The sequence below is a fragment of the Letharia columbiana genome (genome assembly GCF_014066305.1).
Source record: "Letharia columbiana isolate WasteWater2 chromosome Unknown Sc0000046_s0, whole genome shotgun sequence".
Taxonomy (NCBI): Eukaryota; Fungi; Ascomycota; class Lecanoromycetes; order Lecanorales; family Parmeliaceae; genus Letharia; species Letharia columbiana.
Window position 1 is genome coordinate 180,165 of NW_023501090.1, and position 24,247 is coordinate 204,411.

Below are 24,247 nucleotides of genomic sequence, written 5' to 3' on the forward strand. Positions count from 1 at the left end.
TTTGCTTGCATAGCGATGGGGTGCATGGATTGTGAACGAGTGAAGTGTGAGACAATCATTACTGGCTACGTGCCTTGCTGCACTACAGCTTTGAGCATTAGATCCGAAACAGCGAGCCGAGTCATGCATGATCACATTCTGTTTGTTGAGGTGATGAAGCTGGCGTCTGTGAACAAGCCTGGCAAGTCTAACAGCATCTATGGAACTTCGCTCATGATGTCTGCAGTATTCTGCAGTACCGGGGTATGTCTGCATGCGTAGCACTTGGCATTTTTCTGGGTCTCAGACCCCAATCTCGATTGTCGCGAGTATGTTTGGGGTTTTTATGTCTTCTCACTTCCCCATCTATGCGTCTAAAATAAGGCTGACCTCTGGGAAAATATCGGGGTCTGGCGCGATCATCCCCGTAGGATTCTGACATGCATGATGCTGTCATACAATAGAACTAGCGAAACGTGGCCCCTCAATCAGCCTTCAGACGACCAGCGATAACGACCGTCTTACACAACGCTGGTGGATCAACAAAAATACTAATCAAGACCGAGATACAGTCGAAGACAGGAACAATGAAGAAATGGACGCAAAAGCGCCTGCGTGCCAAAGGCAAAGAGCCTCGAACATCGGCAGCGGTACGGGTTCTTGCAACCTTTTGACTACTGGTCACTGTTTTGTTTGTGTGTCCAAGCTTATTGTTGTTAGGGATCGAGCTCGAATCTTAACTCTGCAACTGCTCCCGGACCATTGCTCCCGGTGCCGGAACCAGAGAGCCAGCTTCAACCACCAGCTGGGGCTCCTTTCCCCAGCTCTTCGTCATCCGCAGTGTCTGGAGTGCCATATGGGCTGCTATTGCTTTGTCGGGGAGTAGAGCCGATAGTAGAGTAAGTCAGATGTACACCCGACCATGGCGCTAAATAGGTCTTCTGAAACCCATTGTAGCATAGTCGCAGTCCATGGACTCAACGGCCACCGCGAGACAACCTGGACCGATCAACATGATGTACTCTGGCTTCGAGATCTGTTGCCATCCAAGCTTCCAAACGCGCGCATTTGGACCTGGGGTTACGACTCACGAACTCACACTAAGAGCCATCGTGACCATTTGACGATCAAGAAGTTGTACGATCATGGTAGAGCGCTGGTACAGGATCTCGACGGCGAGCGACGAGATGATGATTCATATCGACGGCCAATTATCTTCATCGCTCATAGTCTGGGAGGAATTGTTGTCAAGAGTGTAAGCTTTGTCTTCCTTGATGCTTCTTATGTTTATTTGACTTCTGCCGCTTCGGACTGCTGTGCATACCAACTTTAAGCTCGCTTGAGTGGACAACAGCTTAACATTTTGACCTAACATCTCTCGAGGCACTACTTCACTCCGATCGAGTGAGAAAAGGTCATCTTGAAGAAGAGAGATCCATCAAGCTCTCTACCTACGGCATCATCTTCATGGGTACTCCACACCAAGGCGGCCAGGGGGTGAAAGTTGGGGAAATACTGCTCAACCTGGCGAAGGTACGGGGCAACACAAATGATAGTCTTCTTAAACACCTAGAGGAACACTCCGAGCCTCTACAACAACAGAATTCCGACTTTGCATCTATCAGTCAAGACTTCAACATAAAATTTGCCTATGAGACATTGCCGACCCCTCTTGTTGGTGGAGCGGCCAAAGTAGTAAGTGTGCTGCATCATGAACGTCGATCAATCATCTCACTACAGCCAGATCGTTCCAAAATGGTCCGCTGTGGTTCCTGGCACTCCAGATGCTGCGGAGTTTGGTATCAGTAAAGACCACATTCAAATGACAAAATTTTCGAACAGCGACGACCAAGACTTCAGGAAGTTGTCTCGAATGCTAGCGTCCATGATTCAGAAGGCACAAGCAAAGATAGAGAGCAACTGGAAATCAGAAGGGCGTCTAAAACAAGGTGTGTGACCGCGAAGCTTAGGCATGAAGCTTTTGCAGGATAGAGGTCGCTAGTTCCCATGGAAATGGGTCATTGGCGGACCTCATTTTCTTCTCTCAGTGTACTTGGTTGTGAAGATGTCAGAACGAAAGCCGCTAGTGCTCGTTCGATTAAATGTCTACGAATCTAATTCTCTCAAGCGGAACAAACTGAACACGCTGTTGCGATCAAAAGCTGATATCGCATTGATTTGACCTGTCCTTTGTTTCGTTTTGGAGTTGCTGTTGTCTTCGAGTATCGGTCAACCTCGATCGCTCAATATTTCAACAGCGAACCTGATGAATCACTACTGATGGTCGTTGATTTCCAGGCAGACAAGCGTACAAAGTGCCTTTCCACATCCGAGGAGTCCCGATCGTAGGGAAATATGTCGAGCGACATTGGGAAATGCAATACATGGAGGGAAAATTGTTACCAAAAGAAGAAAGCAAGCAGCAAAAAAAACTCGTGCTTCATGGTCTGGGAGGCATTGGCAAGACACAGCTGTCTCTAGCTTATGCAAGGAAACATCAAACTGATTACACTGCCGTATTCTGGCTCAATGGACAGGCTCGTGAAAGCCTTAAACAAAGTATTGCAGGGATTGCGAGCCGGTTGCCGAAAGACCAGATGTCGGAATTTGCCACGAGTTGCACCCAGCAAGGCAGCGAACAGCTGGATAAACTTGTCGAGGAAGTCCTGGGATGGTTCAGCAGGGAGGGTAACGGCAAATGGCTACTGATCTACGACAATGTTGATCGCGATAGTTCTCACGATCCAGAGGCTTTCGACATTGTGGATTTCCTGCCCGGAAGCGATCACGGAGCAATCATCATCACAACTCGTCAATTACGACTCGGAACCTTAGGAGATGAGATGCCTGTCACCAAGATGACAATGGAGGAGGGACTGAAAGTCCTGGAGAATCAATCAGGATCTACATTGATAGGTAATCTTAGTTTCAAAAACGCACCAGTCGATAACACATTAAGCCTTTTAGTGTTGGCGGGTATCAAAATGCTAATGCTGTTTAGATAACCCACAGGCATCTGAACTTGTGAATCGTGTAGGGGCCCTCCCACTGGCTCTTGCGCAAGCAGCCTCGTACATGCGAGAGACAGGCACTAGCGTGACCGAATACCTCGACTTCTACAATACCGCTTGGGATGATCTCATGAAACACGAGGCTCGTCCAGAATCCTTGTTACGCGAATATGGGAATCGCAGTGTCCAGACCACATGGAATATTTCCTTTGAGTCCGTCAAGCGGAAAAATGAAGATGCCGCGAACATGCTGCAAGTTTGGTCTTATCTCGACAATAGGGATATCTGGTTTGAGCTTTTCAACAACAAGAAAAACTCGGACCTAGAAGGGTGGTCAAGCCCACCGGAGTGGTTTCGCAGAGTTGTTCGCAACAAATTGAGTTTCAAAGGGGTCGCTGGCACCCTTCTCGCTTACTCACTGATTGAAGCAAGACAAGACTCTGATTCCTATGGGGTACATCCGGTAGTCCATGAATGGTGCAGAAAGACAGTGACGACGGACAGGCAACACGAGTCAGCTTTTTTGGCGATCACGTCCGTTGCGTTTGGGGTGCCAGATGGAAATGAAAGAGACTACTGGAGGACTCAGCGTCGTCTGCTACCGCATGCAAATCGATTCTCTCAACAGTCGATGGACATGTTGGAAGAGGCCCTTGAGCCAGAGCAAGCGAATGACCTTCATACTGCGTTTCATTTTCTAGGTGACCTCTATGTGGATAGCGGTTCACGGATGCGGGTAGAGGCTGAGGCTCTGTATAACCGCGCAATGTCGGGCAGGGAAAAGTCTCTGGGCTCCCATCACATGAATACAATACATACACTTAGCAACATAGGTAGTTTGTACTATGACCAGGGAAGGCTGGTAGACGCCGAGGTTATGGGTAGGCGCGTGCTGGCCAAGAGAACAGAGGAATTGGGTCCAGATCACAAGACAACGATGCGTTCAGTCTATAATCTCGCAATTGTTCTCGAAGACCAAAATAAGCTAGTTGAAGCAGAGGACTTGTACCAGCGGGTATTGACGTGGCATCAAAAGTCGCCGGATCCAATTCATACCACAAATCCCAACCTATACAATGCCTTGGGAGCTCTCTACCGCAAACAAGGCAAGCTGACAGAGTCCGAGGCCAGGTATCTGCAAGCACTCGCTGGGTACGAGGCGGCACTAGAGTCAGATCATCCGTCCAGACTGCAAGCCAATCATAATCTAGGGCTCCTATACGTTGACCAAGAAAGGCTAGCAGAAGCTGAGGCTGCGTTTAAAGGGGTGTTAGAAGGCAGAAAGACAGTCTTTGGGCCGGATCATGAAAAAACACTGGACGTGATGCGCAACCTAGGCTCCGTCTTTGAGAAGCAGGGAAGATTGACGGAAGCTGAAGCCATATATCGGCAGGCGTTGGCAGGACGTATCAGGGTACTCGGTTCAAAACACGGGTCGACATTGAAAACGTCCGGGAAGATTGCGAGCTAACTTTATGCGAGGATATGAGACAGTCTTTGGGCCGGATCATGAAAAAACACTGGACGTATCTAGCGCTATCGTCTTTGAGAAGCAGGGGAAGCTTGCTGAGGCTGAGGCTTTATACCTGCAGGCAGTAGAACCATTCAAGCACGTCCCAGATGAACAAAAGACTTCAGCAACTTTCGACTTCCTAAATGATCTAGGCTGTCTATACGAAGAACAAGGGAGATCAGCTGAGGCTGAGGTAATGTATCAGCAAGCTTTAACGGGATATCAGACGGTGCTGGGTCCAGATCACGAAGATACGTTACGTACACTCAACAACTTGAGAGAATGCTGCGAGAATCAGGGCAAGTTCGCTGAAGCTACACCTTTATGTCTACAGGAACTAGAGCTTTATGGACCAGACGCTCGGAAAAACGAAACGATTCTCGACTTGTCAAACAATCTAGGCTGTCTATACGAAAAACAAGGGAGATCAGCTGAGGCTGAGGTGATGTATCAGCAAGCTTTGACAGGATATCAGACGGTGCTGGGTCCAGATCACGAAGATACGTTGCGTACACTCAACAACTTGAGAGTATGCTACGAGGGTCAGGGCAAGTTCGCTGAAGCTACACCTTTATGTCTACAGGAACTAGAGCTTTATGGACCAGACGCTCGGAAAAACGAAACGATTTTCAAATTGATAGACAATCTAGGTGTTCTTTATCACAGACAACACAAATTCGTTGAAGCTGAAGCAATGTATCAGCAAGCTTTAAACGGATATCAAACGGTGCTGGGTCCAGATCACGAAGATACGTTGCGTACACTCAACAACTTGAGAGAATGCTACGAGGGTCAGGGCAAGTTCGCTGAAGCTACACATATGTCTACAGGAACTAGAGCTTTATGGACCAGACGCTCGGAAAAACGAAACGATTTTCAAATTGATAGACAATCTAGGTGTTCTTTATCACAGACAACACAAATTCGTTGAAGCTGAAGCAATGTATCAGCAAGCTTTAACGGGATATCAGACGGTGCTGGGTCCAGATCACGAAGATACGTTACGTACACTCTGCAATCTGGATATATGCTGCGAGAATCAGGGCAAGTTCGCTGAAGCTGAAGCATAGTCTCATGGGAGGGAATGACCTAAATGGAGATTATGGTCGAGGTCGTATCTCTATCTCCAAATTGGGCAAAAATCTCAGCAAGCGGTTCAGACACTCATTTCCTCACACCAGATCATCCAAAAACAACAGGTCTTGAACCCATCCAACCCGGAGGAATAGCGTGGCGACGTCACCCGCAAAAGCAGCTCGAGTGGATCATGGACCTACCCAAGCACACCTCTCTGCAGAATCACACAACGTCTCTCGAGAGATACTGCGTCCGGGCGCACAATTTTGCTGCGGACTGCAGTGTAGGCAGCAGACACATGGCCGTATCCTACGCTTTGAACATCTGGGGTGGTTTTGTTTGAGATTCAGCTGCGAATGCTACGGCGTTCAGCGTGCTTTTCCCGGCGGAGGTCTTGGCGATATGGATTAGATTTTTCTTCGGGACTGTATCGTTGCAAGGAATATTATGCTTTCTTTCTACCATTTTTGCGCTTGGAGTATCCGGGCGGAATCCAGGCTTTGGGTCCGCTGATGCTGTTGCAGGATGGATGATGTCTTTCCAAGTCTTGAGTTAGGCTGCTAAACCTAAGGCCACTCATTTCATGTTTGTCAATTTACATCTGGAAGTTGGCGTCACAATCAATGTGGGATAGCTCTGAACGAACGTGGCCTGCAATTGGGACTCATTGCCTTACAACTCCCGTTTGCATTACTCAAATGAACATGCGCAGAATCGAAAGGAAGGGGCAGTATGAGGCTGGTCGTCTTGCCCTACTCATCCACCTCGAGGCATAGGGACTTTAAGATCAGGTTTGGATAATCAGTCAGCGGTCCCAGGGCCGGAGCGGAGTGTGTGGCACGATTAGCGTCTCGGTAATTCTTCAAGTTCACCTCCGGAGAGGTTCCGCTCTCCGTCGTTGATCCTTTGCTTCCGCCTTCCTTCTTTTATCCCTGGTCCGTGACGTGCTTTTTATCAGCGGCCATCGGCCTGGATTTCGCGAACAAGGCTTCTATCCCCAGCCCGTATTCGTAAAAGCTGAGACTGCGAGAGTATAAGTATGGCTTCGATCTACTACCTATTTGCTTCTGTATCTCAAGCTCGATACGTCTTCTGCCGTCTTCCAGTCCATTCTTAGACTCAGATTAAATCCAAGGCCTGACGTTGCTCTCCACAAGCAGCATCACTCGCAGGCCTTCAACTCTACCACAACCACAATGCCCTCCCCACGCACCCTCCTCATAACAGGCGCAACCGGCAAACAAGGCGGCGCCCTCATCACCTCCCTCCTCGCCTCCCCCTCCGCCTCCTCCTTCAACATCCTCGCCCTAACGCGCAAAAAGACCTCTGCGGCCGCCAAAGCCCTAGCTGCCCGGTCGCCCAAGCTCACCTTGATCGAAGGCAATCTCGACGACCCCCGCGCTGTCTTCGCGTCGGCCCGTGAATCTCTAACACCGAGCCAAGCACCCATCTCTGGCGTCTTCAGCGTGCAAACGCCCATGAGCGGAAACGAAGAGAAACAGGGCAAAGACCTCGTGGATGCGGCGTTGGAGAATGCGGTCGAGCAATTCGTATACAGCTCTGTCGAGCGGGGAGCCGGGAGTCCGGCGACAGATGTGCCGCATTTTGCGCACAAACATCACATTGAGGAGCATCTCATGGAGAAGAGCGAAGGGAGCAGGATGGACTGGACGATTCTGCGACCTGTATGCTTCATGGACAATCTCACGCCAGACTTCCTCGGGAGGCTGTTCGCCACGGCTTGGAAACGCACACTGGATCCGTCCGACAAGCCGATTCAACTCATCCACACGCCTGACATTGGCGTCGTCGCCGCCGAAGCTTTTCTTCATCCCGAGGAGTATAGGAACCAGACGATGAGTCTCGCAGGCGATGAGATCACTTACGCTGAAGCTGACGCTGTGTTCAAAGAGAAAGTTGGGAAGGATATGCCGGTGACGTTTGGGCCGCTGGTTGGAGCGGCGATGTGGGCGGTTAAGGACTTGGGGCTTATGTTCCGGTGGTTCAAGGATGAGGGCTTCGCGACTCCTGTGGAGGAATTGAAGAGGAGGTATAGGATGACGAGTTGGGCGGAGTATGTGGAGGGGAAGAAGGGTGGTTTTATTGCGAAGTGACATGTGAATGGTTAATGGTTGAGCCAAGCTAGATGGTGCCAGATATTTATCAAAGGGCCGGATGTGTATCTGGTGCTCTTAATGGCTGATTCTGTTTCTTTTGGCCACCAATGCTTGAGAGTAAGGTGCTTTTTGGGATACCCTCCCCCAGGGGATCGAATAAAAAGAGGGCGGCACACTCTTTCTTTAAGCTCGGCATGACGAAAAAATGCATTGATGTGCATCCATTTACACGCATGCTTTATCTTTCAAAGAAAATAACTCCGCAGAAAGGGGAATTGGACTCTTCATGAAAACAAGATGCATTATGTACAAAGGCTCGCAATCATCGGCGTGAGAGAGTTGCCATCTGCCGCTATCGGGATGTTACCAAGAGCACATACAAAGATGCTGACTTCTTTTTCGGCGTTTGACAACGAAGTAACGATGCCGTTGCTTGTTGACGGAACAATTTCTTATGATCATAAGAAAGTAGCATACAAGCGTTATCTAGTAGTAAGAAGAATGGTTACTGGGTCCAGCAAATCATTGAGACAGTGTGCGGCTATACGCTAAAGATCAGAGCGGCCTGCGGCGGGCTTGAAGACGTACTCGTATATACCCGGTAATGCCCGCTACGCGGTAATGCACGGTCTAAAATCCACTTCAGTAATTCGTCCTTTCGCAACAGTAATATAAAAAAATTGAAAAATCAAATAGCTGGAACGCTATATTGCTATATGCAGGCGTTGCACTTGCATGGAAGTTAGGGTTGTGCTGCAGAATATACTTGAAAAAATCTGAGTATCTTGCAAATCAGTAATCCAATCAGTTGCCAACAAATTCAAAACACACCTTTCCGGTCGCAAGGTGGCTGTGTAGAGGTTGCACCGCAGTCTGGAACCAAATCAGGACTTAGAACTGGAAACCCAAGCTCTGTGACTCCCTCCCCTTGCCCTTCCAGTCGTCTTCCTCGGTTTCGTCACCAATCGTAGTCCGGTGTTTGCGCTGAGACAGGATAAGAGGCGGAGGAGTTGAGATTTCAGAGTTGTCGAGCCGTGTACTGTCGGCTGCGGCTCTAGCACGGCCCCTGGAGGCTGGAGGCAGAGTCGCTCTCAAGTCCCGTAGCTTTAAGGCTGCAAATCGTACTACACCGATCCGAGTAAAACTGCCCGGGCGTTGACGCTCAACCAGATCAAACCCATGGCAATAACTCGTGCCAGGCTGAGGAGCCCCATTCGCTGGTATAGAAGGCGCTATCTCAGCCTCAAGCTCTACGATGGCTTTGTTCATGATCTCTGCATGCTTGATGGAGGCTTCTAGTGCATCCGCGCTCCTTTGATACCAAACAAGTTTACCATTCTGAGATCTGAGCTGTTGCTCAAGGTGCTGAACAGTAGGGATTCTTTGGCAATACTCAAGAAGTTCAGCATGGTGGGATTTCACTATTTGTCGAAGTTGTTGAATCGTCATGTCATCTGTCCATGAATGTAGCTCTGTCAGGGCAGGTCTATGCAAAGACCTTGAACGATCTGGGATTCCGCCGTAGTTGACCTGATTGCGGCCTTGCAGAGTAGAAAGGCCATTACTCGAATCGTAGATTGGAGGTACTTCAAGTGTAGCTGCGGCAGGCGGGTCCGATGCTGTGGACTGATGAGGGCATTGAACGAGATCGACTGCTCTGCTAACGGTCTGCTGGATCTGATTGGACTTGAGCTGGGGGCCCGAAGTCGTGTTCACGCTTGCCATGTTTGTAAGTTCGGTGGGGAGGTCTGGAGCCAATTTTGAGATGCATCTTTCTCAAGTGGGCTGATAGGAAGTAAGGCTGGGACTTCACATAGAATTGTAGCAGGAGATGATACTGCTAATGGGTTCGAATGTGGCAGGAAGTCGCTGAGTTGTGCGTGAAGTGTTGGCTGCTGCCGCAACAGCCTTACAGACTTGGCGTGACGTGAGAGAATGAATATCGTAAGAAATCCTTGGATCCTCATTGAAACATTATGTATATATAGATATTTCGGAGGTTCTCGAGTTTATCGACTAAGACTCTTCTCCCTTATGAACCCTAAACTCTATGCGTCAGTTCCTATTCCAGCTCAATGTCACATCTTCGACTTACAGCTTGCCAACATTGCACAGCAAGCTATGCCCAGTGAGAATGTAAACCCGTTCCTCGTCGAACTGGCATAGCATTGCCGGACAGCTTCTCGCACTGCTGGCTCCAAAGTCTTGACATAGTCCAAGCTCTCTCGTACTCTCTTCACGATATCGTCCGCGTCATTTCCGCTTAGATGTTCCCGCAGTTGGTTCTTTAAAGATTGCTGAACGACGCTGGCAGTTAAAGACAAGACTACAACGGAACCAAGAGACCGGAATAAGTACGAGCACGCTGTCGCAATGGCCTGATCTTCTGGTGCAGCATTGGCGATCAGCCCGATTAGGGTAGTGGTGGTTCCGATTCCAAGGCAGAAACCACCCATGACGAGTCCAATCGAGATACCATACGTATTGTTGACTACCAATCCTGTGCACAGGATGATCAGGAGGGTTCCGAAGGTCGAGGTTGAATATGCCAGAACAGTGAGCCAATAGTACTTTCCCGTCCTCTGCATCAGGAGGCCACCAGAAAGAGATCCCGAGACGGCAGCAACAACATTTGGTAGAAGCCTCACCCCAGCTTGGGTAGCAGAGAACCCATCAACGGCCTGGTAGAAGAGTGGAATATAGAAGAGTACTGTCATCCATCCTCCGAACGCGAAAAAATTGCAAAGGTAGCAGGCCACAAGGCTCCTTTTGAAGATGATGCGTCCAGGCGCAAATGGTTCGGCCGCCAGCTTGAGCTCGACAACTATAAAGAGAAGGAACAATAGGAATGATATACAGAGCGAAGTGATAGTGATTGGGGCCGACCAGGAGTCATTTGAACCTCGATCCAATCCAAGGAGCAGGAGAAAAATCGCTGCTACGAGCAGGAACGCGCCTAAGAAGTCAATTCGCCGCAATTTGGTCTTCCAGTCCGATGATTCTTGCTCGGGAAGTTTTAAGACAAGAGCAACGCTGAGAAAAGCTGCAGCACACATTGGTGCCTGTGCCAGGAAAGCCCTTGGTGGTGTTAGCCTACGCCAATCGAGAAGCTGGGGTCCACATACCATCGCCAACTGACTTGGTCCGCCAACAGACCGCCTACTACGGGTTAGTATACAGCCTCCATCGGAGGACAGCGAACACGTACCGAGTGGTGCACCGCAGCCAGCCCCTGAGGCATAGATGATGTTGATTATCCCTTGCCAGGTCCCTCTCTCTCGAAGCGGTACGATGTCACTCAGTATGATCGAGACAACGGTCGTCATTCCTCCACCACCGATACCTGCAAAGGCCTTAAGGCATATTTCAGCCTCGCCGAAACCTAGCCCTCCATTGTGTATCTTACTCTGGCAGCAATGAGTTCGTTCATGTTCCTCGCTAAACCACACCAGAGACAACCGAGGCCAAAGATCGCATAGCCGAAAAGAAGGCAGGACTTTCTTCCGAAGATGTCGCTCATCTTTCCGTACAGCGGTTGGAAGGAGCTCAGTGTGAGGAAGTAGCTATGCTCATAAAGCATCAGCTGTATACTTAAGAGGTCTTGGAGTACTGAGTGGGAAGGCACTCACGCTGTGGCAATCCATGAAGTATTTTCCAACGACTTCAAATCGCTACCAATTTTCCCATAACAGGATACGATAATGGTCTGGTCTGCAGCTGAAAGGAATGTCTAGAGAATGTCAGGCCGTGAATTCATGCAACGATGAAGAAGGCCTTACACCAATCCCGATTGCTGGCACGATGTACCAGAGCTTCGCTTTCACATCTGGCATGCCTTCATATTGGTGACCTCGATCCTCGCCGTTAGTTTGGCTTTCCTCATCCTCCGCAGGCTTCGCGTCTCCATTTGGATGCCCAGTGGCCCCAATTTCGCTGGGAGGCACACTGTTGGGAGTGAGACTAGGATCTGGCAAAGCAGCGGTGGGTTTTGCCAGCAGAGGAGAGGTCTCCGTGGCCTCTTGATGCTGCATCGCGGGAGACTTTGGAGCTCAATAGCTCTGTCCCCTTCTGAAAAATGCTCTAAGGTGCCATCTTAGAGGAGGCTCGGTTTCACTGATGGCTCCGGAGGTGTCGTAGCATGTTTTAGAGACGTTGCCATGGCGGGATAGATAACCAGAACTTCATAGGGAAGGTTTCCCGAGCTGACCAATCTGTCACGTGCCACAGCAAGCACGATTGCCTCATTGTCCCTAGAACGTGCCAAGATCGCTAAGTGGTTATGCGCCTACAGCTTAAGCGAACACGATGTTGACCATTCATCAATGTCTATATTGCTCTCTACTTCTACATGATTAGTGCTCTAAATATACCAAACGAGTATTCTCATTACACTATCTAACAGTAGTAAATCTTACAACCGCCCACACTATCGATACAGCAGTAGTCAACTACCTGGTCTTGCCGCGATGGTTTACTGATGAATTCCACAAGCTGACTGTGAAGCATGTGTAGATGAAATAATCTCATCTAGGACAACATTAAAGACGCCAGAGTCAACTGCACAGTGACTGGCAAGTGGAATATTGTCTACTGAAGCAGTATTACTAGAAGAAGGTAATGAAATTGTTCTCGACGTGGATAATGTCATCTTGCTCATGCCTAATCCCGGTTGACTTCCTTCTCTCTTGATGCTACTTTCTCTCACCCAAAAAGGTTCGACCTTTTGTGCCGCCCTGATAACCAGACCAGATCTATTCGAAAAACTTCTTTATCACTCTCAGTTGCATCACAATGCTTACAACTTTCTCGTGTGCTGTGGCAATCAAGGCGAGCCTTGGCCCTGGTGTAATGGCTTGTGGATTGACTTCAGTAAGATTTATATGTATTCTGATGAAAGCGAGCCACTCTGTAAAGCCTGATAATCCGTCAATCAGCGCTCTTTCATGGGTACGGTAGAGCCTGTGCATATTGGTAGAAACACCCACGTGATGCAAGTATCTAAAGATGTCTTAGTAAGTAGCATTACTAGCTGCAGCAGACATGTTAAAGCTTTTGGAACGCTTTGCTGTTGGAGAGTATCTGATTTCGAATAAGCAGAGATACGTTTGACGTGTTTCAGCTGTAATCCCAGCTTTCCCCAGTCTGAGTTGCTGGAATCGCTTGGACCTTCTGCACCCTCCCCAATGAGATAGGACATGACCTCTATGATTCAGTCTAGAGCAAGCAGCTACCCGTCTTTTTATGTCGGTGTCTCAGATCTATTCCAGACCTGGATCTCCATCTGTGCTCCACCTGAAACGCTTAAAAGAATCTCATGTCTTGGACAGCTGCACGTGTGTATTTAATCTGAAGTCTTTGTTGTGCAATGGATTATCCTCACAAACTTGTTCCAGTCGGTGTGACTCTTCTATGTATGAGAACGACCCACCTTCGCTCTTTAATAGTTCTTCAGACCACTTTTATACCCATCCGCCAGACACCACAGGGTAAGAGACATCCTTTACACATCAAATCTATTACTATTCGACCAGCGTTCAACTGTCCGAAACCAAAAACAACTAAAATGGACAACAGTACTCAAACCTACGCAGACCCCGAACACAACAAAGTACTAACCTCGACAGGGTCCAGAAATGCAACGCCGGACACAGTGGCGATGTGCGTAGACAAATACAAAATCCTCCACATATTCGATGTCTGCAAATTCTCTCCATTGTATGATTCGTTGAAAACTGGTATCGACCTTGAACCAAATGTTCCAGGAAAGTCTGCTTATAATCTCGTCATGAGCATATGCGACCATGCAGTAACAACTCCAGGAACAATGTGTTTCAAGCAAAACCAGGTGCCGAGTCGCCAATTGTATGACCTTCCTCGCTCTAGGCGTCTCTGCCCAATCCTTGCAACTCAGTCTCTCCATTCCCACCGCCCGCAGTCCTTCCATCGCCACATAATGCCCTAGGTACATGTCGGTCGGTCGGCCAAAGTGCACAGACTCTCCATTGTCGCCAGGGAAGTCTGGACCTGGCAACCCTTGCAACAAGGTGTCTCGTTGGCGACGAAGATACTCCGTGTTTCCTTCAGTGACGGACAGATTGGAATATACATGACGCTGGAATCGGACTTGCCCATGTGCACTTTATCAACAGCGTGGATTGCTAGAAGAGTGATAGTCAGCGCTGGCGTGGTCTGGTGAATTGGAAAGGATTACGGGACACTCACTGTCACATAGCCATACAACAGCGCCACCAGCCTTGATGTCGGGAATGTGCACCATCGTCTTCTGCAGGTCAAGTTGCGGGTGTAGCACTTGGTTCATTTCTTAGGCGGAACCAGGATTTGCGCCTTGAAGATCACTCGTAATTCCAGACGCGTTCTTCAACATCCACTAATCAGGGTCCAAGAACTCTGCGCTATAGTGACCGGCAACTGGCGTCACAGCTTGCGCTCTCGGTGCAAAAAAAGACATCAGCAAACAATACGCCGTAGAAAGATGCAACAGTGGATTGACCATCAGCGTTCCCTCGTTCGGGCCCGTCCGGGACATGGTCAACCATCCTTGGAACACGTGGAACATCAAACATGCTCCAGCCCCACTGCAGAGGTCGCTGATCAGTGGCACACTGCAAGATGCCTCTCATGGATCATACTCTTCTCATTTGCCCTGCCAGACCTGGTCGTACAAACAACCACGGCCATAGCCTTCCGGCTCCAATCGCTCAACGCTGCCTAAATCAACATGAGGCCCAAATGCGAAATCGTTGTCATCTGGTTGACGAATTCGTACATGGTCGGCGTAGGAGAGTGAATGGTTGCGAAGTAGAGATCAATGCATCTTCTCTACTTGAATGCCAGAAGTTCATAAGGATGGTTGAGCTCAGACATGCGGCGACCAATAGAGCAATAAACGGGAAAGCTGGAGCCATGAATCACATCAGTACGTTTGCGTCTCAAATCATGTGCAAGTGGCCCTGGTGCACAGAAACGGGGACCGTACCTTTAGTGCAAAAGTTGGCTCACGTACTCCTCAATTTCGTCTTCACCTTTGTGTGAGTCGCGACTGTTCGTATGGAACTTGAACTGATCTCGAAAGTAGATGTGGTTTTAGCGATGCAGAATGTCTACGGACGAACATGATGGGTTCGTTATAGTAGAATCGAGAAGTCCTCTTTGTTGGAAGGAGTTTCGCAAGTCTCCGTAGGGTGCTTGATAGTTGGGAAAACGCTCACGCAAGGCAAGCAGCAGATTCGAAACCCTCTGTATATGAATCTTGTGGAAGGAAGTATTCGAAATGTTTCTGATTTTCACACTGACTCCAACCAAGCTATCGCGAGCTGAAAAGTATGGAGAAAGAAGAGTTAGCGCCCGACGACTGGGCGGTGTTGATGACCATTTGTCCAACCACACCAAACAGCCCATGTCCATCGACAGACGTGTCACTAATGCCACCTCGGGTCCTGTTGACACTATGGTTCGTTGGAGTGAACCTTCGCCATAGAAAGAAGCGTCCACCACGGTTTCGAATAGGTGGACGACTCAGGGTCGCTACCCTAGGTTCTGGTCACGATCGTTCGTTCGCTATCTCACCACTGTGAAACCAAGCGTCCACCACGATATCGGATGGATAAAGTACAAGGAAAGCCGCCCATGCGTGATGTCGGAGAAATCACCTTAGCCCTCTGCCACGTCCATATGATTTCAGCACATCTGGTGGGAATAGAGATGACATAGCATATTGGCCTTCGTTGTGAAGCCGAAGGCTTGGAAGACATTGCCTTCTAGACCGTCATCCACCTGGCAGATATGGCGCTGTTAGTCGACAAAAGGACGGCAACACTCGAGGAGTTCTCAGATTTCGAGGATCTTCTCAGTACGGTACCTCAAAAACGTATCGACCACACTCCTCCGAGCTGGCCTCGACTCGGAGTCGCGGGAGCGGATGAGCTAGTCCAGTCACTCGAGAGACTTTCGATAGTGCAGAAGGCGGTGGAGGACGAAACTGCGATGGGACTTATGTGATGCTTCAAAGTGTTTGTTGGCAGCAGAGTTGAGACGAGGCCACTGTTGGCCGCCATCAGAGTGAGATATTCGAATATCAAGAGCATTCAGTGGGATGTCGTGCGTACTGGGCTAGATGAACCCCTTCCAGCCAACCATCGGATATCTTTCCTCCATATTTCGTACCATGACTCCTCCCCCCTTCCTTCCTTTCAGACCCAAACTACGTCACAACTTTGCCCTCTCTGCTCCTTCCACCACCACCTCCACCCCTTGCACATCCACTTCCTGACAATCTTCGTCCCCCCTCCCACTAACATGCTGCACCACCACAAAATCCACCCTCCCTCCCACCACAACCATAGGTGCATGCCACGTCCCCACTCCATACGTGACGCCCATACCCGGCTCTGCCATAAAGGCTTTCAGATTCTTTAGATCGGGCGGCCCGCCTTGTTTCGATTGAAGCTGTGGAGAGTAGGGCGTTAGGTTTGGGGGCGAAGGCGGGGGAGGAGGAGGGGTGGGAAGGGTGGGTGCGACAATGATGATGGATTTGGTGGTAGAGGTGGTGACTGAGGAAGAGGGGGAGGAGGTAGCGAGGGGTATGAATGTTTGCGTAGTGAAAGGATGTCGTTCTAGGACTTTGACGTCGAAGATTTGCCGGCCATTGGATGTGCGGAGAGCTCGTGCGAAGCAGGAGAAGAGACTCATAGACGGCTTGGCGAGGGCACCACTCGGAGAGGTATGGTAAATGGATGTGACAGGTGCTATGTCGGGGAATTTGAGGGCGGTGCCTTGGTTTGCGGAGATGGAGCCGCGGGGCGGAGGGGTTGGTGGGGTCGTGGTAGCGGAGGAGAGTGGGGAGATCAGGACGGTGCCGAAAGGTGCGAAGGCGGAGGGCGTGAGGGGAACAGTATCAACGGTGATGGTGGATGAGGGTGCCATTGTTGGGGGTTTGTAGAATGGTTGGGCCTGCGATGCGCCATGCCGGTAAAGAATACTCCGTTATGATACCATTTCGAGTAATCTTACGGCCACCCAAGTAAAAAATGTTCTAGGAAGAATACGTTATATTCTTTTATTGATTGACATATGTTATTTCTATCTAATGTGATTATTTTACATATAATATATACACATACAGACAACCTACTCTCGCAGCTTCAGATGATAAGTTTGAAGATCATCTTCAGTCATTGGACCTGGACTCTTCACCATGAGATCATCCCCCTTGCCGCTTTTGGGAAAAGCGATCACATCCCTGAGAGTAGTCTTCTTCTCCGTCCTACTGGCATGGATCATAGCGACCAGCCTGTCAAACCCTAGTGCAATCCCAGCATGAGGCGGACAGCCCGACCTGAGAGCTTCCAGCAGATGGGAGAATTCCGCAATACGCTCGTTGTCCATCTTGAGGATATCACGCATGACGAACTCCTGCATTTCGGCATGATGGATACGTCGGCTGCCTCCACCAATCTCTTCTCCGTTGATTACCAGGTCGTAATGGTCTCCAATAACTTGGGAAGGGTCTGTTAGCAGCAGATCCACGTCCCTGGCCGTTTTCGGTGAGGTAAAGGGGTGATGGGTAGATGCCAGACCAGCGTTACCACCTTGGCCAGGTTCAGAGGAGTTGGAAGGTGAGAAAAGTGGGAAGTCGGTGATCCAGACTGGACTGAAGTCCTTCCAGCCGGGTGGTGAAAGGGTGGTGAGAGCTTTGTAGATTGCGTTGCGCATATCGCCTAGCGCTGTAGATCCACCACTCGGTGGAGCATTCTCGCGAGCTTGTAGAATGACTATACAGCCATCTTGCAAGCCAAACATCCTCTCTAGTTCTTCGACAGCTTCGAAGCCAAAGGCAGACAGGCCCTGAAGGGGCTTGCCGGAGTCGTAGATGAAGATGCCAGGACCCCCCGCAGGATTGTCAAGGAATTGTTTGTTATCTGGGGAGTCGAGGAAGCCACGAATGAAACCACGGATAGTCTCTGTCGGGCCTTCACCTGGAATTATCATTACCTCGACTATAGGTTTCATCAAGGACGTTATCTTGCCAACCAGATCGGCTGGTAAGAGATGGTCGATTCTGGAAAATGGCTGTATCGGAATGCGCAAGTCGGGCTTGTCTGAACCGTATCTCGACATCGCTTGTGTATAGGTCATGCGAGGGAAGGGTTTCGGAAGCTCAACATCTAGGAAGCGTTTCCAAACCGTGCGTATGAGTTCTTCGACGACTGCTATCACATCATCCGCTTCCGCGAAGGATTTCTCTATATCCAACTGAATAATACCAAGTTAGCTTGCATCAGCTAATGGCTTCCCAATGGGCATTGTTACCTGAGTAAATTCAGGCTGCCGATCAGCCCGTAAGTCCTCGTCACGAAAGCATCGAGCAAATTGGAAATACTCTCGAATCCCACTCGCCATGAGGATCTGCTTGAATTGCTGAGGACTCTGGGGTAATGCATATGCCAATCCTTTCCTCCTTGTAGGTACGATGAATTCTCGTGCACCCTCAGAAGTGGATTTGAATAGAAGTGGTGTTTCCACCTCAAGAAACCCAAGCTTCGAATGAAATATTTCTCTACAGAGGAATGCAATATCGCCACGAAGACCGAGAGCGCCAGAAATGTGCTGATTCGTCCTGATCTGGAGGTGGCGCTGCTCGGGGGAGAACTCGGAATCAGGCGTCACAATAAAATCGGATGGTAAGTCATTGAGACTTGTTATATCGCACAATTTGAGTTCAAAATCATCAAGTGTCCATGTTGATTTGCTTGATGGGGGTTGGCGGTTTCCCGGTTTGGGCCCAAAGAAGCCCCTGAGAGCCACTGGCGTATTTGCCTTTATGGACTTCAGCTTCTCATGAACGTTTTGATCTCCTTCTCTCGGAAAATATGGGGTTGCAACGATCTGGACTCGTTTTTTATACGCTGTATCGAAAAGAGTCACAAAGGATAGCTTTTTGGACAAGTCGGAACGTGGACCAAGGTAACCATGCAACACGACTTCTCTTCCAGGAGACCCAGTTACGTATTCTTCTGAGATGTTCCATACCTTATTATCAGCTTTGGGAAGGCTTACTATGAATGATGTTGATAAGCATCAATGTACGGAGCAAGGTACGGCTAGGGCCGGTACATACGGGATCTTTTAAACTTGTCAATAAATGGTGGCCTACTTCCCACCACTGCATTCTCGTGAAGAAGACAGGAAGACTCGTGCAGCGAGCGACATCTCTGCTGAGCTCGTTCTAACAGGCATCGATGCGAGACATTTAACTGACGAAATAGTACATCCTTAAACACCCCTGTTTTTGACAGTCGAACGAAGTTCGACACCTCCACGTAGCTAGACCGGACATTGTGGCATGCTCGCGTGGACATAGAGCTGTTGATGGTTTTCGTCAAGCTAGTGGAGACAACCAATGGCTCTGACTAGATTGACTTTGGTGTCTAGATCTTTGTTTTTCGAGAGCATTGAAAGTCCGAGCTACGTCGTGATAAACAGGTCAAATCCAGGGTTGCCGGTTGAGTGAGTTTTGTGTCCGACGCTCCTACTATTGCTGGAAGGGTTTGAGAAGTCTGTCGTTCGTAAATAGCGCGGGAAATTTGTCTTGGCAACTGTGGGGAGCTAATTTCCTAATCAAGCTCTAGTGCATCTTTGCCCGTGTTCCAAAATTCCTCCGCACGAAGGAATCTTTTCTTTCTACATCCTTCCAAGTTTTGAACATGTGAGTCGATGTCCCATCCACGAATTACCAATGAAGCTAATACCTGTTGCAGATGATGAAAGCCTAGAGTGTACCATATGACAAGCTTCCTTCTGATCTGGCATGCGGCTCTCCCTTCACCGGGCTCGAGTGGCTGCTTGTTGGTGACAAAGGGAGTATGAAATCGGCGTTCGGCACACACACCTTGTTACTTCACGGACGCGATGAAGGCATTTCTGATCCTCAAACCTGGAAGGTGTCCTACCATGGACTACATACTGCACGTTCCATCCGCGATTTGGGGCGTTGAAGTGCAAGTCCTGCACAAGAGTTTTATCACCAGCACGCCATGTACATAACGCAATGCATATCCTTGTCAACCTCTTTCTCAAGGCCAAGGTCAATCACATCTCCGTCATCTCTTGCCTATTCCCGCCTTATGTAAAATCTGGAATCATGGCCGTAGGCGCACTAGATGCTCAGCTCAAGCGATACTGAGGGTCAAGATTGCTGCGCGGCAGATTGAGCACAGCGCTGTCAACAGTCCATCATTTCCTGACTACCGATAGTCTCTACATGACTGAACGGACGTAACAACAACGCAACATCTCTGCCTGCCCATTCGATACAACAGAAGATACTTCCATATTTGAGCTCGTCCTCCATAGATCTGACACTGAAACCTCTTCGAGTATCGGGAAATAATATAGAATGCGTGTTATTCTGTCCGAGAAATCAAAGGAGTTTAGAGATATGTAGAAGAAACAATAGTAGATCCGCGGGGACAGCGCCAAGCATCCATTGTCATCCGGCAGGCTGGGCCCCGAATCAGCATACACAAGAGAAGTCGTTCTCGTTGCCACAACTTTAACAGTTCGTTGATGCCACGTTGTAATTGATGCAACGATAAATAGTTGAAGCGCACCAGGACGACGACCCTATACGCCTGCTCTAGCGCCCCGCCGCCAACACGTGCGCTTCTGATAACTTCCACTGGAGGTACACTCGGACCTAGCAAACACCTTCACAGTGACGACAGCATGACCCCGTTACCGGGGCTTTCGCGATAGCTTCGGTGGAATGCCCGAAAGCCTTCCAAGTCCACCTCCAAGACAAGCAGTCTTGCTGCAAACAGCCAAGCCCGCACTTGTCGTTGCGACGGGTGCCCATCTGCCATGTCTGGATCTTTCGAAAAGTCGGTCAAAGGCGGGACGAAGATCAAGGCGAGAAGACCCGTCACGCAGTGCCGCGATCCCTTTGTTGACCTCTAGAGATAGCTCGCCCCACCCAAGGCCAAATATGTCGAACATATCCTAGTCGCAACCCACGCTGGAGAAGCCGGAGTCGCTGAGATCTTTCGAGCCCTACAGAACCGCCTCAGAGATTCAACATGGACAATAGTCTTCAAATCACTCATCATAGTGCATCTCATGGTACGAGAAGGGGAACCCAACGTGACGCTGAAATACGTAGCGGAGTCGCCTTCGAAGCTTGCCATAAGCAATTTCTCAGATGGTACGTCTAAGGAGTATAAGATGGTATCTGCACGGGGGCCGACAGAATGTGGGTCTACATGTTTGTAAAGAGATGGGGCTTTCCCTCACAAGAATCCTACGACTTGAGACTGTGCTAATGGGTGTGAGAGGTTAGTGCAGGTCCAGGGAACCAATATCCGGCATTACTATACCTATCTACTGGCTCGAGCAAAGGCGTACAAAGATACCAGAATAGATTGGGTCAGGGAAGGTCCTACTCGATTAAAGAGACAGACCATAGACAAGGGTCTACTGAGGGAGACGGAAGCTGTGCAGAGTCAAATTTCAAAGCTGCTGCAATGTGATGTGGGTGCTACTTGTTCGAGTCTCGGTACATCGACAGAGGGACACTGACCGCCTTGATAGCTCCTTAATACGGAGGCGGAAAATGAGATCACCGTATGCGCGTTTCGTTTGCTGACTATGGATCTCTTGATACTCTACGGCGTTATGAACGAAGGGACGATCAATGTTCTCGGTACGAACCTTCGTAATCAAAGCGACGAATTGCTGGCTAACGTAGGCCGGTCAGAGCATTACTTTGAAATGTCCAAATACGATGCAGAAAGAGCTCTAGCTATATACAAGACGTTCACTAAGCAGACCAACCTGGTCGTGGAATTCTTGAGCACAGCTAGACAGTATGAGAATGCAACACGACTAGAGATTCCGAAGCTTAAACACGCTCCGACCAGCCTGACTTCTTCTCTGGAAGAATACCTCAAAGATCCAGATTTTGAGATCAACAGACGGCAGTATCTGGCACAGCAAGATGCGAAGAAGGGCAAGAAGAGCACAAGCAATGGGGCGTCAGAGCCTGTGGATGGGTTTTCGAAACTTTCATTGAACAAAGGTGGAGCAAGCAAAGCGCTCCCCGAGCTGAAACTTGCATCACAGCCAGCTCCAGCAAAACCAGAGGCGAAAGGCCCGGCTCCGGATTTGATAGACTTCTTCGATTCAATCGAGCAGAATCAACAACCTATGGCTTCAACGCCTCAGCAGCAAATGCTCAACTTCCAAACGGGACCTCAGTACCAACAACAGCAGGCAATACCACAGCAGACGGGAACTACTGTTCCACAACATAACTTCTTTGCACACACCGGGCAGCAGCCGCAACCACAAAACGGCGGGAATTTCGGCAGTGCAAACCCATTTGGGCAACCTCAAGCACAACAGGCTGTGCAGCAGAATTTTAGTGAAGCCGGCTTCGGCGGTTACAGCCAGCAGCCATTCGCACAACAGCAGGATCTCTTCTCAAGCGCACCACAGAACAGTACCTCGCAGTTTCCAACATCTCAACAGCAGTTCAATACAGGTGAACCCTCCTTTGGTCCTCCGCAGCGATCCTTTACAACGCCGCAATCGTTTGCCCCACAACAGACAGGATTGTCAAACCCGTTCCGACAATCTATGATGCCCCAACCCACAGGAGTTTCGAACTCTTCCTACCAGAATACTGGACCTGTTGCCTCACCATTACAACATCAATCCACCAATCCTTTCGCCCGTAGCATCTCCAATCAACCCACGGGCCAGATGCAAAATTCTCAATTCGCATCTCAGCCGCCTGCACAAGGATCACCATTCACTTCGCCACCACCCCAACTACAGCAAAACATCCCCTTCACCTCGCAACCTGCGCCCCAACCTCAACAACAACCATCTCCAAATAATCCAGTCACGCCTCATCGAACAGGGACGAACCCTTTCGCGCGCACCGCATCTCCACCTGCAGCATCACCATTAGTGCCCAACCAGACCGGTACCAATCCGTTCCGGCAGAGCGTCTTTGTCAATCAGCAAACAGGACAAGGCTGGCAGGCGGGTCAGGGCACGATGGGCGGATTCGAGCAATTAGGCACTGTTCCTATCTTCCCGAGGCCGGGGCAATCGCAGCAACAGCAGGGAGCCTGGCCCTGATGGCCTTGATGAATCTCTTCAGCATTATGAGTGGTGCATTGAGCGGGCGTTTTATGGTGAGGGTAATCATATTTGAGATCCCATGTAATGATACACGAGCTGGTCTATGAGCCAAACTCAGAAACACACATATGAAATGCCTAAAATGGCACACATATTATCATGTATGGAGCGCCCGTTTTGCTTAGGCTATCAATGAGCCCCAGCATACCATTATAACATGCCCTTAATGCATGATTTTAGTGCTAAGATTGTCCGTAGATCATCTACCACCCAAACCACCCACTAATGGTATCACCCACCGTCGCCTTCCCCTCCTCTCTCCTACTCTTCCTCAGCCCAATAATATCCGACACCTGCCTCCCCGTCTCCCTCGCCGCCTTCGCGTCCATCACCAACCCCTTCTCCTCCAACTCCCTCTCCGTCGGCGTCATACCCTTCAACCGCTGCCTCAGCGCAGCCTGCGTCTCCGCCGTCAGCAGCGCTTGCGTTTCCGGCATCAGAGGCGGTGAGTCGTCTTTCTTCGCCGCCGCTGCTGGTGCTGGTGATGGAGCCGGAGTCGTTGGTCCCGCGGCAGGCGTTGTGGATCGCGACACGGAGGCGAGGATGGGGGCGAATTGGGGTTCGGGCAGGCCGGCGGCGGCGGCGTCGGCGGCGGCGGTTTCCTGCGCCAGCATGCGGTGGTAGAGGGTGTCGGCGTGCATCTGGATGGCTTCGTCGACGGACTCGGGCCGCGAGTAGGTGGAGAGGTAGCCGAGGGCTTTGAGGAAGCGCTGGACGGATCGATGTCAGCGTTCTATCACCCAGCCCGGTTTTCTTTTTCTTTTGAACAGTCCGTTTAGGGAGAGGTGGAGGGCATACCGATTGCATGATGTAACATCTTTCAAACGCCCGGTTTTCCCCCCTGCACATCATCAATTTGTCCCTCCACCGCCCCGTGTCGTAGCAGTCGTTCACGGCCAACTGCTCCTCGACGCAGTTCTCCACCGCCGCCCGCCCTATTTGCGCTTTTCGCTCTTTGTAGCCTTCGAGTATGTCGAGGAGTTTCTCTTGGTCGGATTTCGATTCGGCTTCGATGGCCGAGAGGGACTTGTAGGAGGTCCAGAGGTGGGCGTAGCGGCCGTCGGGGTAGAGGGATTCGGCGGGGACGACGGGGGTGGAGGAAGGTTCTGCTTCCCTGGAAGGTGCAGGGGTGGTGGTTTCCGGAGGCGGAGCTGGGGGAGGTGGAGCGGGCGTGTATTTTACGGGGGATTCTTTGGAGAGGAAGTCCCGTAGGCTGGGGTCGAGGTCGCGGAGGGGGTCACTGTCGGAGGATTTGGGAGGGTCGGACTTGCCCCAGAGCCAGCCCATGGTTGGCCGGGGTTGGGGATGCAATTGGTCGTTGATGG

The 24,247-nt window shown here is 50.0% G+C and overlaps 10 protein-coding genes across 10 annotated transcripts; 4 read left to right on the forward strand and 6 right to left on the reverse strand.

Moving 5' to 3' along the window:
- Nucleotides 1-566: 566 nt before the first annotated feature.
- HO173_010175 (uncharacterized protein) lies at nucleotides 567-7,694 on the forward strand (the record flags this gene model as incomplete). Its single annotated transcript, XM_037312061.1, has 9 exons — nucleotides 567-629; nucleotides 700-878; nucleotides 937-1,234; nucleotides 1,363-1,674; nucleotides 1,724-1,928; nucleotides 2,278-2,895; nucleotides 2,981-4,411; nucleotides 4,485-5,304; nucleotides 6,716-7,694. The coding sequence occupies 9 exons, from the start codon at nucleotides 567-569 to the stop codon at nucleotides 7,692-7,694; spliced, it is 4,905 nt and encodes a 1,634-aa protein (XP_037161075.1).
- An 894-nt stretch (nucleotides 7,695-8,588) lies between these two features.
- Nucleotides 8,589-9,422, reverse strand: HO173_010176 (uncharacterized protein; the record flags this gene model as incomplete). The annotated part of the gene is made up of 1 exon (XM_037312062.1): nucleotides 8,589-9,422. The coding sequence occupies one exon, from the start codon at nucleotides 9,420-9,422 to the stop codon at nucleotides 8,589-8,591; it is 834 nt and encodes a 277-aa protein (XP_037161076.1).
- Nucleotides 9,423-9,706: 284 nt separating this feature from the next.
- Nucleotides 9,707-11,728, reverse strand: HO173_010177 (uncharacterized protein; the record flags this gene model as incomplete). The annotated part of the gene is made up of 7 exons (XM_037312063.1): nucleotides 9,707-9,738; nucleotides 9,793-10,775; nucleotides 10,823-10,856; nucleotides 10,906-11,050; nucleotides 11,104-11,260; nucleotides 11,327-11,427; nucleotides 11,477-11,728. 7 exons carry the CDS (start codon nucleotides 11,726-11,728, stop codon nucleotides 9,707-9,709), a joined length of 1,704 nt encoding a protein of 567 aa, XP_037161077.1.
- Nucleotides 11,729-13,260: 1,532 nt separating this feature from the next.
- HO173_010178 (uncharacterized protein) lies at nucleotides 13,261-13,651 on the forward strand (the record flags this gene model as incomplete). The annotated part of the gene is made up of 2 exons (XM_037312064.1): nucleotides 13,261-13,559; nucleotides 13,633-13,651. 2 exons carry the CDS (start codon nucleotides 13,261-13,263, stop codon nucleotides 13,649-13,651), a joined length of 318 nt encoding a protein of 105 aa, XP_037161078.1.
- Nucleotides 13,652-13,655: 4 nt separating this feature from the next.
- Nucleotides 13,656-14,016, reverse strand: HO173_010179 (uncharacterized protein; the record flags this gene model as incomplete). Its single annotated transcript, XM_037312065.1, has 2 exons — nucleotides 13,656-13,855; nucleotides 13,920-14,016. 2 exons carry the CDS (start codon nucleotides 14,014-14,016, stop codon nucleotides 13,656-13,658), a joined length of 297 nt encoding a protein of 98 aa, XP_037161079.1.
- Nucleotides 14,017-15,500: 1,484 nt separating this feature from the next.
- On the forward strand, nucleotides 15,501-15,716 carry HO173_010180 (uncharacterized protein; the record flags this gene model as incomplete). Its single annotated transcript, XM_037312066.1, has 1 exon — nucleotides 15,501-15,716. The coding sequence occupies one exon, from the start codon at nucleotides 15,501-15,503 to the stop codon at nucleotides 15,714-15,716; it is 216 nt and encodes a 71-aa protein (XP_037161080.1).
- Nucleotides 15,717-15,923: 207 nt separating this feature from the next.
- HO173_010181 (uncharacterized protein) lies at nucleotides 15,924-16,640 on the reverse strand (the record flags this gene model as incomplete). Its single annotated transcript, XM_037312067.1, has 1 exon — nucleotides 15,924-16,640. One exon carries the CDS (start codon nucleotides 16,638-16,640, stop codon nucleotides 15,924-15,926), a length of 717 nt encoding a protein of 238 aa, XP_037161081.1.
- Nucleotides 16,641-16,844: 204 nt separating this feature from the next.
- Nucleotides 16,845-19,075, reverse strand: HO173_010182 (uncharacterized protein; the record flags this gene model as incomplete). The annotated part of the gene is made up of 3 exons (XM_037312068.1): nucleotides 16,845-17,969; nucleotides 18,027-18,772; nucleotides 18,835-19,075. 3 exons carry the CDS (start codon nucleotides 19,073-19,075, stop codon nucleotides 16,845-16,847), a joined length of 2,112 nt encoding a protein of 703 aa, XP_037161082.1.
- A 1,501-nt stretch (nucleotides 19,076-20,576) lies between these two features.
- On the forward strand, nucleotides 20,577-22,859 carry HO173_010183 (uncharacterized protein; the record flags this gene model as incomplete). The annotated part of the gene is made up of 5 exons (XM_037312069.1): nucleotides 20,577-20,624; nucleotides 20,679-20,964; nucleotides 21,052-21,242; nucleotides 21,303-21,414; nucleotides 21,469-22,859. 5 exons carry the CDS (start codon nucleotides 20,577-20,579, stop codon nucleotides 22,857-22,859), a joined length of 2,028 nt encoding a protein of 675 aa, XP_037161083.1.
- A 266-nt stretch (nucleotides 22,860-23,125) lies between these two features.
- HO173_010184 (uncharacterized protein) lies at nucleotides 23,126-24,209 on the reverse strand (the record flags this gene model as incomplete). The annotated part of the gene is made up of 2 exons (XM_037312070.1): nucleotides 23,126-23,632; nucleotides 23,721-24,209. The coding sequence occupies 2 exons, from the start codon at nucleotides 24,207-24,209 to the stop codon at nucleotides 23,126-23,128; spliced, it is 996 nt and encodes a 331-aa protein (XP_037161084.1).
- Nucleotides 24,210-24,247: the final 38 nt, after the last annotated feature.